The sequence below is a fragment of the Pieris napi genome, chromosome 4 (genome assembly GCF_905475465.1).
Source record: "Pieris napi chromosome 4, ilPieNapi1.2, whole genome shotgun sequence".
In the NCBI taxonomy this organism is placed as follows: Eukaryota; Metazoa; Arthropoda; class Insecta; order Lepidoptera; family Pieridae; genus Pieris; species Pieris napi.
Window position 1 is genome coordinate 8,401,604 of NC_062237.1, and position 16,224 is coordinate 8,417,827.

The 16,224-nt window shown below is 32.6% G+C and overlaps 1 protein-coding gene across 1 annotated transcript in view; it reads left to right on the forward strand.

Moving 5' to 3' along the window:
- LOC125049085 (5-hydroxytryptamine receptor) overlaps positions 1-16,224 on the forward strand; it is a 56,134-nt gene that overhangs the window by 23,953 nt on the left and 15,957 nt on the right. Inside the window, exon 2 of the mRNA XM_047648170.1 lies at positions 15,762-15,831. Coding sequence (XP_047504126.1) covers positions 15,786-15,831 — 46 coding nt within the window. The 5' untranslated portion in view covers positions 15,762-15,785. The remainder of the gene's footprint in view (positions 1-15,761; positions 15,832-16,224) is intronic.

Consider the following 16,224-nt stretch of genomic DNA (forward strand, 5'->3'; position numbering starts at 1 on the left):
GTCAGTGAGTGACCAGGTATGACATGGGTATATCAGGCACGGTAATATACAGTAATCAAAGACTTTTCTCTTGTAAAACATTTTCAAGCTTGCAAGTATCAAAATATATGATGTACTTATTTTCATTTTTTTTTCAATTTCAGTTTAAGTACGTTATCAGTTTTCCAATCCAGAGCAGTCGTTTTGATGGGAATCGATCACCAGATTATACCTATTTATTCGAGCGTTTTTTTTCTTTCTAGTGTTACTCGCGTAAATAAAAAACTTCTTCTTACATTTCGACATAAGGTACGAATTTAAATAGGGTTATTTTTAATAATAAAAAAAATCAGCTCAACTTTATTACTCAAATATATAATAGACAATATATAATACTATAACTCTATTCAAATTCCTATCCGTAGTTTAATGATAAGATATTTAATTTTGTAGACTTCAAATAATAAACAGAGGTTTTCAGGTTTTAACTTACGCAGGTAGGCAGTCCCTTTTATTAAATTGTACCTTTGTAAATAAAATCACGAAAGTATATTTGGACAGTGATATAAGATATTTAGATAAAACACTCCCTGACCTTTACCTGATGAGCCATTGTGGTAGTTTTCTGTAGAGTTATTTTTGGATACGGACGGTAGTCCGTATTCTACAATTCACAAGGTATTGTGAATTGTAGAATGAATGATTTAAGAAAATTGAAAACAGTTCGTGGCTTTAGAGTAAGTAATTATTATTAATTCATCAGAATTTTTTAATTCTTACCCAATTTTTCCCGTTGCAATTATTATTTTTTATTAAAAATCTCTACATATTACTTAAGCAGGGACTTCTTGACTATCAGGGAGTAAACTGGCAGGAGCACTCTTAATGCCAGAATGTGATCCTTATAAGAATTGGTACACTCTTTCCTTGGCTCTTCAATAATTCCCTCCTTTTGCTTAATTTGTAATGTAGAATATTTTTATCATGCCACGTATTAAATAGTAAACTTTAACAGGAATAAACATTGCATAATGAAACTTAGTACAGTTAAAATTAACTGCAAACGAGTATATTTTACAAGGTTCTCCGGTCTGCCAACTAATAAGCTTTACTTATTTCATTAAGTTTCTCAGATGTATTTTCTTGTGCCAGAACGCGGCTTTCCAGAAATATTATGAAGACTATTTTACACCATAGAATCACTGTAGAAAGTTTTGTTCACAATGATAAATTTCAGTATTAATAAAATGAATCTCGTCAAATGTCCGACATATTTTTGTGTGTGTATTTATTAGTGTTACAACTTTTTCTAAGGGTGTGTAGGTTATCATCCTACTGTGACCGGCATTATTTGAAAATCTATCTTAAAAGATACAAGAGCCGATACATATTTTTAAGTCGAATATAGAAGTAGACATGAGGAGAAATTGACTGTGCCGAAAATCAATCTGGAACTGTTTAGGAAAAACACCTTTTGTATGGCCATTAAGGTTTACAATAATTTACCAAAAGAATAAAAAGATCTTCCGACTAGAGTCTTAAAAAATCGACTTGGTGGATTACTTTTGGAAAAAATGTATTATTCAATAACTGATTATTTGCTTGAGACACTGTAGTTGATATAAATTTAATAACATATGATATGTACGATACAAATAATATAAGAACTGACCAATTCATATAACTAATAATGTAAAATTTAAAATTCCTTTAAAGACAAATTTGCGCGCCATTGTGAGTGGCAGAATATGCGAACTTACGATTGTACCACCTTACACATTTTTTTTACCATATTCTTGCAATAAATTATTATTATTATTACTTTGTAATCTTACTGTTATTACTGATTTCGGCAATAGCGATAACCATTGCAACCCCAGCTTCAATGTTAGGTTGTTTATCAGAACTCCAAAGCAATATCAGTACCGCGCAATAACAAGGTCCGACATTTACGGATATTGAGAAAACTACATAGAAATTGTATACAAACATGTCGTGATTGCTATCACTATCGCTATTGAAAATGACAAAACAGGTACTCATACACAGGTTATGTACCTGTGTAGGAGTACCAGGCAAACTCCCAGGAGGCTAAGAGAACATTAATTAGCTGCAGAAGGCACTACCTCGTACTCTTTGCCAAATATGCACAATTTTCTATATTATTAAACATTCATACATCAAGAGCAAAACCGTAAAGTAAAAGAGCGTTGGTGTATATTCTTATTCTTTGTTAGTTTAAATTACTGACAAAGTTATATGACTCAAATCTTAGATATACTGTTTTACCAACTAAAATAATATTATCTTCCTTACGTAATTAATACTTGAATTATTCAGACTGTTACAGTATAATAGCTGGGTAATTACTACTCGGTTACAAGTTAGAACATTATCTGTGGCATTATTATATAGCGATAATCGCTAACGACTCGTGAAACCTTGATAAAGCCTTTATGATTTATATGTCTACTTCTTGCTCATAAGCTGTCAGTTTTTAAAACTTTTGTTGCAACATTGATAGTTGAAGCTAGCTCTACGTCGAAAGGTTTACGTCATTAACATTTATACCATATAGTTATATATCGCATACTGGCAACATTTGAACAGACTAGATATTTTTACATATACTTATAAAATATACTATTAAAGAAACAAACGATGTTAATCGGTGATCTTATGGCTAAAAGGAGATTCTTCCTGACAACGCCGTCTTAAAAAAAAATAAAATGAAAAATATAAAATACATTACTCCCTCAAACGCACTCAGAACTTAAACTTATTTTTTATATAAAATGGCATGCAAAAAAAAATAATAAATTAAATATACGTGTATTTTATAACTAATCTATTATAAACAAATATTTTACTTCCGAAGACACTCTAAAATTACCTGTGCAAGCCATTTCAAAGCAAAGTAAACTGTAGTAAACCAAATAAAGAGACTTTATAGTTAAAAAATTACCACAATAATTAAATTATAGTTAATAAATCAATATAAACTCCACTCTACTACTAATATAAGCCCCTTGCAAAGACATTATCGTTAATACATAAAATCGCACACGTACAACACATAAAAAAAGTTTCGTGTAATGGTATTCATAAAACCGCCACGTGTCAAACTAAACGATATTAAAATTTTAATGAAAAAATGTCGATTCAAAAGTGCTTTGGAAAAACTTTATAAGAATTAAGTTTGCTTTATATTACCGCTAACTTCTACTTTGCCCTTTAAAAGAATAAGTCATTTAATAACAATTAATAATTGAAATAAAAGATACTATAAAAATATTAATTATAATAATAATAAAAAATTTATTTGCAAAAAATGTGGTACATTCAGATGAATTATTAAAAATAAACCACACAATCAGCCATATAAAAATAGATATGCAAATGTCATATTAATGAGAACATTAAGTAATTCAAAACTGTTGTCAAATTTATGGCCTAAATACTCTTCCGGTTCTCTGTAGTTGAATCGCTCACTCAAGTAGGAGAGAGACAGATGTCGAACGCTGAAAAACGAGGAGTCCGATTGTAATCTCTGTCGCTTCGCGCTCTCGCTTGCACTTCAAGCCTTAAATGGAACGCCTCAGAGCGAGGTAACGCCGCATGAGTCATGTTTTTTCGTGCGTGCAGCCGGCTCCATCGAATTATAAGACGTTGTCACGTCAAAAAAATGATCACCTTCCCCTTGAAACATTTTATATACATATAGCATTGTGTGTGCATTACACAGCAGTGAGCTTTTGCAAAGGTGATTAAATAGTTTGGTCGCCTTGGCGTAACAGTTTTTTAAATACATGGTGGTGCAAGCCGTGTTGGATCCCTCGATACACACAAATATAAGAAAACATCTACTTTTAGATTTCGCATCTGCCCTACGGGGAAATTTTGGGAATACTAATTTGCACAACATATGTACAATGTTATTTTGGAGGGTGATTCAAAATTTCCAAATAAGGTAATATGCATACGAGAAAAGTTCCTTTAACAGTGGCTATCAAAACAACAAACATTAGATTCCCCAAACGCAGAGAAAATTTATGTAAAAAGTTTTAGAGACCTTAATTAAATTTTACACTGAAACTAGGGCACTGAGATTTGTGAAGTTAGTAAAGGATAGTTTGGGTTAGCTAGACGATTTGGGTCTGCTTATATCTGTATTAAGTAGGTTTAATTGATTTGTCAAAGTTTCGTACGAAACTTAGTCCTGATGTCTTCGTCCGTTTAAACAATTAAGAGTATATTAAGAATTATTACACATTTAAAACACAGTAAGTCCACAAGTCACGGAGCATATCTGTTACGGTTTAGTGATTATTTTTGAAGTGAAACAACGTCTTTAGGCGCATAAGGGGAAAATTTTTACGGAACGTCACGAAGATGTGCAGCGTTTTTGTCGATAGAGCTATAATCGGATAGAGCGATTGAGAGAGAGTGAGAAAAGGCGAACGTAGCTTGAAGCAACACGCTATTGGTTGATGTATTTTCTTTTAGTGGTTACATTATACATATTAGAACTTTAGATGGAAATTCTGTCGCATAACATCTTGTGCAATAAATGCAGATTTTATATTTATTTATATCCACCTGTAGTTCGACGTAACTTCAATACTTAATTAAAACAATCATTATAATATTCACCCCAAAGTATAGGTTTCAATGTATTTGCTTTCATACATTTGAAAAAATACTTTATAAAACACTACGAAAACCGAACTTCTCAAGCTTCCCCCGTGATTTGTTCAATTTGCGCACAATTATTGTGAGTGCTCTCAAACTGACAGATAAACGAATAAACCTATTCGCGTGCCTCTCGGGATTTCGGGATTCCAATGTTACCAGACAATTATATTAAGTGCCTTTAGGTAAACAATACATAATGTATTTTTTATTAGCCGATTCAATTGCGCGTGTTTTTAGCTGATTTAAAATGTTTGCTGCGTGTTTCTAACATCTTTTTTTAAGTATAACAGAAGTCATTATTTCTCCCAAATTCTCTTTATTTATGAAGATTCAGTTTTAAAAAGCTTCCAGCCTGATGAATTCATATTTAAAGGGAAGGATCCAAAGAGTTCATGTCAATGGAGTCACCTCTCCGGGTTCGCAGGTATCAATGGGCGTCCCCCAAGGATCGATTCTCGGGCCTTTCTTATTTCTGATTTACATAAATGACCTCCCATTCTTTGTCAACGAAGTTCATGAGATGGTATTGTTTGCTGATGACACTTCACTTCTATTTAAAGTGAATAGGAATAACGTATTATTGGACGATGTAAACAATTCTATCTCTCGTATAGTTAACTGGTTTAATGTAAATAACTTATTGCTTAATGAGAATAAAACAAAATGTATTAGATTTACAACTACTAGCGTAAAGCGAGATATTGGTAACCTGAAAATTAAGGACAGTGAACTAAACTTTGTTGACAAAACTGTTTTTCTAGGCATAACAATAGATAGTAAACTCCAATGGGGCCCACACATAGAGACTCTTTCGAATAGGCTGAGCTCTGCAGCATATGCAGTAAAGAAAATCCGACAGTTTACTGATGAGGACACGGCTAAAATTGTGTATCATAGCTACTTTCATAGCGTTATGTCGTACGGCATTTTATTGTGGGGTGCTGCTGCAGAGGTTCAATCCATATTTGTGCTGCAGAAGCGGGCTGTTCGGGGTATTTGTTGTGTTTCTCCGAGGGAGTCGGTCCGGAATAAGTTTAAGGAATTAAATATTATGACACTATCTGGTCAATATATTCTTGAAGCCTTGTTGTATGTCCAAAAAAATATAAACGATTTTAAAACAAATGGTGACTTTCACCAGTATAATACGCGAAATAGAACTAATTTGAGTGTACGACCAACCAGGCTCCAAAAGATAAATCACTCCTTATATGGAAATTGTATTCGTTTTTACAACAAACTCCCAAGCGCAATTAGAGAATTATCACTAAATAAATTCAAAGTCCTCGTTAAACGAAAATTAATCAACAAAGCTTTTTATAAATTTGAGGACTACTTAAATGATCCTAATCCTTGGGATTGAATTGCTCCAGTTCAAACAATTTGTATGACAATACTTGGCGATTAAAAAGAGTGGCGGAAAGTTTTTTGCCAGTTCTTCTTACCCGCTCTACGCCCTTGACTTGCGAACTGGTAGTAAATGTAAATTTACGATTAATTTAACTTGACTATTCAAAAGTGTACTTAGTTACCTACTTGAATAAAGATATTTTGAGTTTGAGTTTGAGTTTGAAAATAAATCAAATTGTAAAAAATACGTTTGTCTACCAAAAAGAACAACAGTTTCTCTAACCTGATCATAGAAATTAAATTAGTCCTACTAAAGTCCCTTTCATTAGAGTAACAATCTGACGAAAACCTTCTCCCGTTAAAATAGTATAATAAGTCTAAATTATTGGTTTTTACATGATAATCATTTTGTTATATACGTAAAGCCTGTTTTTAGTTTTTAGATATATCGTCACTTACATCAAGCTTAGAACTAATTAAATGAATTAATCAATAAAACCATATTTATTCATCAAATATTAAATTTCAGTAACCTGAAACCAGAAACCTTTACTTTAATTTACAATGTTATATTGGCGTTGCTGTTACACGATAAATACTAATCTAAATAGATAAAACCTGTCAAACAAATTTAACCTGTATCCTATATATTGAAAGAATAAAATTGTTTGCATGGTGCGTTCGTAATCTGTGTACATAGAATAATATAAAATGCCGGATGTGGTAAGTGATGGATCGGATATTTTTGGCGCGAAACTGAAATAAATGACGTGGCTCAGGTAATGACATCGATAATATTATTATTTGTTCGGCATATTGCCAAATCTGTAACAAACAACTTTTTATCCTATTCAGTACATTTGAATGATATTTAGATTATTACTGTCCAGACCGCATCTTGAAATATGTAGTACCTAGGCAAAAAAGAAAACACAGCTGCAAAAACCCTAAAATGCCTTCGAATAGGCCACCGACAGTTATCGGTATTTTGTGACTTTCAAACGTAAATAGTGTTGGGGAATCGAAGATTTCAAATATAAACACTGTGGACAAGTCCAGCATTTATCTCTGGAGCCACAGTGAATATATTAAAAAATATTTCGTTTATTTGTATCGAGAAAGACATCTTTTTTACTATTTTACTTAAATACACTACAAGCTTAAGAACACAATTATTTTATTTCAATAGATACCTTATTTGATGAAATATTTCCAAAGTAGTCTTAAAGATGATTTTGTCATTAAAATTTATCAATAGGTATGAATAAGAATTTATGCAATTACAAATTCCTATGACCCGGCTTGCATAGAATGCGCATAATATTGTGTTATTAGCATTAATCTTCATCGCTTCTTTGGAATGGTAGCGAAGAGATCATATAACGTAGAGAACCTAGTTACGATACATGGCTAAATATTTTTTAATAATAATTGGTACAGAGGGACATTTATTGTTATCAGAAATCTCAGTAGAACAGACACAGAAATTTCTGTGTTATCTATGCTGATCTATCAAAAAAGTATGAATAAAGCGATGATGTGTTTATGGTTACAAATTCAATTTATTTTCTTTGTAACATTGGTACAACTGTTCTCTATTTTGGCGCGAAGTTTGAGTTGCAATTGTTTCCAATATTTTCACAGTCATCTTGGAACAACGAGTTTGTCCTCAATATTAAATTTATGTAAATCTTAAGACCCTTTAATTACTTGGGATATACAAGAAAAGTATTCAAGTCTTTAGACTGGCAATTTGCAAATGAGTGTAAAAAAGAACTCAACTGACTATTGTAGACAATGATAATACGAATTGTAAGAAAGATAAAGTGCGGTCGCGGCGTGACCCAGAAAATGCATTTTTTGCATTTCTCTGCCTGCCTTTTATTGCGCTCATTAAACAGATTTATATTCTTGCCGACCTCTCTAACTTACGCTACATGAATAAAGGATGGATAATTGTGTCTTTACTCTACACGAATACTACAAAGTTTTTCTTGGATATAAACGTCCTATCCTGATGTCGATGACCATGATTGCTGACAAGCACTCGGAATAAAAACGAGTACACACGACGAATAGATTCACATATAAAACTTCTATATATATATACAATTTAAATATTTACTCGCCAATTAATTGGTTTTGTGTATAAACAAGTTTTATGTGAGACTCAAACAATAAGAGCCTTTTTATAAAACAAGAATAGAACAGTACCGTGTTAGTTAACATGGTTACCATATTACTAATATATATTGTATCTCACAGTATAAATATGATTATTATCACTTATTCATTTGACAGTTGTTTTATTATGATATTATGAGATCTGGAATTAATATTACCATTAATACTACCCTGTTTTAAATTTAAACATCTCTTATTGACAAATTGTTTACTTTGTAATAAAACGAGACAGAGTTTTAACTTATTTCTAAACAGGGCGTATGGCTTCATGTGGATGAAAGCAAAATGAAGAATTTATTTATTACAAAATACAGCGCCTGAGGCAACCGAAAATAAGAGATATAAAGTTAAGTTAACAAATGAAGACATTCCTCCATTACCGAGAAAATCCAATAAATAATTACCTATTGTAAGACATATGAATTCCATTCCAGCTCATTCCATGGTGCATTTACGCGAGTAAACGTGGCTAAATTAATAGCTAGCCATTATTCCTCGGTTCAGCTCAATAGAACAGTGACGTAACTTATTACATGCTTTATCGATGCCGGTGCGAACCTATCGACCAATTTGTGCACATCACTAATGTAATTCACCTATTTCTTTGTGATGATTGGACCATTTGTTTTAGGCGTATTATTATTAGAATAACGCTACGCAATATCATAGACTTCTTACAAGTTATGAATTGTCAATGTCAATCTGTCAGTACTGCATTGGACCGATCGTTGACTTTCAATTGCTCTGTGACTGCCGGCCGGCGCCTGTGCCGGACGTGTAAAATGACTTATTTTTTAAGAATTAACATGGCTGACGACAATAAACTCGTTTATCACTAATCTTTCTGAATCTGCGACATTTATATTTTAGATTTAGTATTTGGCTTTTTTGTTATATTATTGAATTAATATTACTGTATCAGTTATTGCCCAAATAGAGATATAGAGCCATGTGTTTACTGAGGTATACAAAAGCTGGTTTCAAAGAAAATATTTAATCTGTACCATATGTCTATACTTATTAAAAAAAATGATAAATTTATTATAATTATGCAGATTGAAACGCCCTGAAAGACCGCACCTTGAAACTGCTAAACATTTCAAGAGGTTTTGAACTCGAAATTGCAAAATATACGACGTAGAAACATTTATACCAAGTTCAAAAGAAGAAGGTTAACAATCCGTTGTAGTTTTGGATAGGAATATACCTACAATGTTAATCAGCGCTTCGTAAGTATACTTGGAACTGATCGTAAGCACAAACTTACATCGTTTGAATATTGTTCGTAAACTATTTCAAATGTATGAATACATGAGTGACGTCAAAACTGATATTGTCGTATCGTTGTATACGAATAGTTCACAAACTACCAAAAAGCTTTTACTAAGGATAATTGATAAGTATTCCTACATAATAACACTTTATGTACATCACAATACACAAAACGGGAGGAAACATTAAATAGATTTAAAAAATACTAAGAATGGACAGACAATGAATGTAAATGGACAGTTTTCTTGCTTTTTTAAAACCTTATTTCTATTTTAAAAATTGAATACTTTTTTAACATTCCATATTTTAAATAAATGATTGTCATAGTAATATGATTGTTGTAGAATGATCAAAACATCTAGGAATCATAGAGAATCCAATACGGCTGTTGGTGCATGTAGCACCACGATGTATTTACAATATTGTTTCTCCATGACTATCAAACTATTTAATCACCTTCCCAAAAGTTTACTGCCATGTAATGCTTTTAAGGGGAAGGTAATTAGACTTTAAAAGGCAAGATGACTTTATAATGGCGGAAAGTTTTAAGATCATTTATTATTATCACATTATTATTATTAATATGACTTTTGCCAAGCGTATTTTAATATCCAAATGATGTATTTTGATATGTGCGATTTTTTTATAATTAATCTGAATGTACCAGATTCTTTGCAAATAAATAATTTATATATTATATATTTTAACCTAAATACCTAAATAACACAATGTTGACCTTATTAAGATCGTATTCTAATATTTATTTGTTATTATTATATGACAGTGGTAAACGCGGTTTATCGTTACAAAATTTTGAAAGTAATTTTATTTCATTGTAATCATCGAGATATTATTAAATTTACAAACTAAATTCTTAAATAAATTTCTTACAATTAAAAACTAAAGTAGCCAATTTAAAATAATCTTTCAAATTGTTTCACAGTAATGTTAGTCTCTACGGTATTATAAAATCTTGTCAAATTGAGATATTTTTAGGAAGTTAAAGACGTTAAAGAGAAAGGGAGTCCGCAGCTTCCTAATTGAACTAATTCCGCAGATCATTGGCGCAGATATAATTTAATTACCATTTTTGAACAAAACTTTTCAATCTATGTAAATTAAAATTGTCAGTTAACGTGATTTAAACTTAAACGACACCGAGGGTATTGGCTACGTTTAGGTACACGGCGTGTGAGCGGAATGGGTTTCGCCGGGATTCAAACATAGGACTAATGCGTGGACTAGAGATCCTGGTCTTGAGTCCATTCTTTATACAAAGTTGTAATGTAGGACGATTTTTTAAATTTAATAATGCACCAATGATAGTGCATATTGCGATAAAGTGCGCAACGTGCATTATAATTACTCAAACTGACATTTGACACGTCGCGACTTTGCTTTTATTAATTATTGAATATGTACACAGTTATTTCTTTACCTTTCTCGGCAAAATACCTCTTCAAGAAGGTCCAAGCTACCAATAACATAGTACCATATATTGGTAACTGGGGGCTCAAAGACAACCTCAACATACATCACACAATGCTCCTATTTTAATATCCGGCAATACATGAAGCGAATATTTTAAACGTCGCAAAATGTGAATAAGTTCAAAAAATATCACAGAACAAAAATTAACGGTAAACAATGTGTTTGTTTAGTTATAAAACGTTAGAGGAAAATAAACAAAAGCCTAAATAAAGAACCAATATTTGCATGCGGGAAAACATAAACCAACAGCAAACATAATGATGTATACATAATATACCTGTATCAGGTCAAAACTAAATGCAAATTAAATTAAAAAACATTTAACGCTTACAAAACTATCAAATACTATAAAAAAATAAATATGAGGGCAACTGATGGCCCTTTACCTTTTAGCTATTTATTTCAGTTCAGTGCAGTGTTAGCCTAGTGGCTTCAGCGTGCGACTCTCAACCCTGAGGTCGTAGGTTCGATTCCTGGCTGTGCACCAATAGATTTTCTTTCTATGTGCGCATTTAGCATTCGCTCGAATCTTGAAGGAAAACATAGTGAGGAAACCGGCTTGCCTTAAACACAAAAAGTCGTGGACGTGCGTCAGGCACAGGAGGCTGATCACCTACTTGCCTTTTAGATTAACAAATGATCATGAAACAGATACAGAATTCTGAGGTCCAGACCTAAAAAAAAAATATTTTCTGATCTGATTTATTTATTTATTTTTTCAGATCACCCTAGTAAGGTTTTCTTTTACTAGGACGTTTTATTCTTTTTCGTCATGTGATTAGGTAGCTTATAATAAATAATAAGGAGGGCAAAAAATGGCCTTTTCGCTAACAAGCGAGCCTGAGTTTTTATGTGGGAAAATGTGATTACGAAACATATAGGTAGGTACTATGTAAACAAAGAAAAAAACTAAAAATAGGTAACAACTCATTAAAATCATATATGAAAAGTAATTAAAATAAGTAAAATGTATTGAGTTAAGAAAGTGAGATTAAAGAATTCTTTTTGAGGTGTTAATTTCAATATTTTGTTTTTAAATGGAATTTTAATTAAGTGTAAATGATACAAACGTCATATTAACTGCAGACACCTATTATATAAGATATTTAAGACTATGGTACCTACACTATTCGACGTTTTGGATTTGAATGTTAAGTAAACTTTACTTTGCTAGACCATAGCAATCACTGGGAATTATAATAAGGAAATATTTGATTTGATAATATATATGGTAAAATTTATTAATTCAAATAATTAATATGGATATTTATTATATCCCCGCGTACTCTACGATAGCAGGCTTTTTGACACATGAATGTTACGTAATTGTTGTTTAAAATGAACAAAGGATATTTCGGACAGTTGGCATTTGAAAATTTGCACAGATGAAACATAAGGTGAGATGTATTGATTATTGGCTCCTCAAGACACTTTACTAAAATATAATATTTAAAACAGTTGTAACTAAGTAGTTAAAATATCTGTACAGCCCTGCGATTTTGTAACTCACACAGCGGTTTTCGCATCGGCGGTCGCTCTCAAATCAGTCGTGAAGCAGTCATTTTATGATTTGGCATTCTGATAAGCAATAAACTACAAGCTCCCACCTTTTCAAAATGCGAAAACCGATGTGTGAGTTCGAAAAGTGAGTTCGAGGGCTGTACGAAATTCACATTTGAAAAAGTTTCATTAGGTTTTCATTCGAATCAGTTTAGATGAAATCCTTGAAAATCTCTTAAATTCTCTCTTGTTTCGTAAACACGTGCACGCTTCACGGTATTTCAAGAAAGAATGAGAAAAATTTAATCAACTTTAACGAATGAGATTGGAATTCATAAAATCCACTTTTCCGTTGACTGTATTTGAGCTTAATTTAGTTGTTTTGATTTCATTTTCTTATTTGAAATATAACACCTGTTTTTAAATTTTACACGTGGCAAGCCTAAATAAATTAAAATACTTAAAGTTAACTAAATTAATAATTTTTCAATAACCAAGAATATCACATACATACAACATACAAGTTAAACTGACAATTTTTCTTATTTGGATTTAAAGGATCTATTTGTCAGTGCTTTGTAAAAGGTTGATTTGAAGAACTTTGGCTTGTTACAATTTTGTGGTCAGAAGATAAAAATTATATAAGTTATAAACCGACGTCCTTTCTCTGCCTCTCACAAATGCTGTTTTACTATCACACACGTGATTGATCGCATCGACTATGATTGCTCTAAAACTTGAATACTGGCGACTGCTGAGCGCCTACTACATTAGGCATTGCAATCAGCTAACGACTAATTGTCTGCGATCCACACACTAAAATGACTTCACCTAACTACGCTGACTGGCTTTTCGGCGTCGACAACTAGCGTCACATATTATTATTTTAAATTTGGAACGCTATAATACATTTATTTTTAAGCTATTGCATAGCTTCTATCGCGGGCCTCGAGCGTGGAGACCGAATCCAGAAATTCCGTAACGAAAAAACCTTGCGCGTTAGAGCGGGACAGGACGCATACTGCGTATTTACATCTCTCTGACGAGATCGGTGCAACCGGTGCGCGTTAGAGTGAGACAGACTATATAGGCGAGTTAGTCTGAGTCTGGTAGAGTGATAGATTGAATTAAGTTATCAAAGAAAAAAAAATTATGCAATAGCTTTACCGCGGCAGTCCCCGAGTGCCACACGTTTTTTTTTTGAAAATCTTCTTGTATTTAAAATAACCTTCTAAATTCAAAACAATAACAGCTGCCAACCTTACCGTAACAAAATAATAATTACGAGTCCCTATGTTGTATAAGTGTATAAATGTAAGTTTGTGAAACATAAACAAACGAATCGGAGCCCAGAATTCATTTGCGAGAAAAACGGCCTGGAGCTCGGGTCATTTCACCGAAATTCGGGGAGAATAAATGTCGACAGTGACATTGGCCTGTGCTTACCCGCTACAAATGTAACGACTTGCCACAATAAAACTTTCGACGGATTTATTAATTGACGTATTAAATAAGTAGATAAGAGGGCCTGTTAGATATAAATAGAACAACACTTGACATTGCTCTGTTTAACTGGAACAATACAATCACAGTATATCTTGATATTTATGTTATCTGATATGTATTTAGCTTTTAATACTACCTTTTTTAACTGCGTTTACAAAGGCACCCATGCAAAGGGTGATAAGGGGTAGGTTTTAAAAGATTTGAGTTTAATGCGCTAAAAGAGCTTGGGCGCATCGGCGATTTTATTTTCTTAAATATGCCGGGTTCCTCTTTTATTCGCTGTAGGAACTAGCGGTTATTGCGCACAAATAAGAAAAATCCCTTTGCATATTGTCAATCTATAAGCACACGACCTCAATCGAATTTAAAGATAAGCTATTATAGCTTAAATTATAATATAGCTTGCTTAATGAAACTCAAACTTTCGCAGCTTATAAATAATTAATAGCCTCATAAATAACTATAAACTCGGGCGACACATTTAGGAATTTAAATTAAAACCTTTCAAATATGGACAAGCAAAGTTTAAAAATTCAACGCAAATGAACTCCTAACTCGTATTTCTTTATTTTCTTTCATCAAACACCCTTTTATGTTCGGTAAAATGTTTATTTAAAAAGTTTCTCGGCGAAACATTTTATATGAAAAGTTTAAAGTTAATTTAAGTATTGAAAAGGCCTTGCATTTAGAATAAAATTTCGTTTAGTGTTTAAGTGTGCACTTGTATGATGCAGCTTTTGAAATATTTCATTATCATTATCATCAATGTGACCTTATGGCGCGTCTAAACGGGCCATGTTTTGCTGCAATTGATGGCTGCACTGTTGGCCATTACAAAAATATTTTAATGCAGCTGATGGCCGAACAATCTATGGCTGGGCAATGTGTTGCAATATGTCTGCAATAGTATGGCCCATGATGCAGACTCCTAAACGGGCCACACAAACCGGCAACAATGGCTGACGAAATCACACTTGTCGCAGCAGCTTATATTGTTTTAAAAAAGAAACAGAAAAAGAAGAGATTGTGGATTCGACCTTACTTAAATAGGCGTGAAACTGTAGACAATTTGAGTCTAGAAATAAGTCTTGATAATAAATTATTCAAGAACTAGAATGTCAAAAGTAGTCATTTTTACGTTTTAATCTAACGTCAAATACAGCTGATCGCAAAACACAGAATAAAGCACAAAACACTTCACTCAAAGCAAACGTCATGTCGCGTAGAAAAGGATACACTATGCCATAACAAAGGGAGTGACTGAAACAACAAGAGAACTGGCTGTGCAATATTGCAGTTGAATTCGATAGCCTAGCGATCGTCCGGCCACCCATCGGGGCAACATCGGCCATATGTGGCTATACAAAACATGTTTGGCTATATGGCCGGGACATTACTGCAATATTGCATAGTGTGGTTGCTATTGTTTGCAATGTTGCCGGCCACAGTGTTGCAGCCATCAATTGCAGCAAAACATGGCCCGTTTAGACGCGCCATTATACAAACAAATGATAGTGAAGCTCTATTGAACTTCTCGCTATTGTTTAAAAATGCAATTTTATACCTAGTTTGTACTTAGTCATTTACTTTTGAATGAAATAGAAGTCGATATATATAATTTGTAACACTTGAGTCACAACACGTGAGTCTTGACTTTGAGTCTTTGCTTAAATACTATGAAATAATTTAAGAATATTTACTTGTTACATCATCATCTTGTTACAGATTACAGTAATATGTGTTTAAGTGTTGATATGTGTCATTGAAGCTATTTATTGTTGTAGGAGGACGAGCGGCTCCGTGCGACCATGAACTTATCAGGGACACCACCACGTGGGATCAATGATACCAGCTGTAAGTGAAACATAAACTATATATTAGCTGTAAGTCAGAGAAACATTTCATTTCCAGGTCTTGTAAGACATTTAATGCCTATAACACTATACAATATCAATATAATATTTATAATGGAGCATAATGGAGCATAGAGATTCATTTCTTTTTGCTTTAATGGTAGTTTTAAAGCGTAAATGATCTTGTGATAGTTAACAGAAAAAAGGAACTTGGATTTATAATTCGAAAATAACAGGCATACAGAAAAAAAAGTTTAATTTTGTTCCCTTGTGTAATTATTGCTTTGCTAGAAATCATACCTGAGACAAATAAGTGATGATGATGAAATTGAAGGGTTGATTGTCATTGAATGTACAGTCTTGTTACATATATGTAGTAGGCCTATTTTGCTTG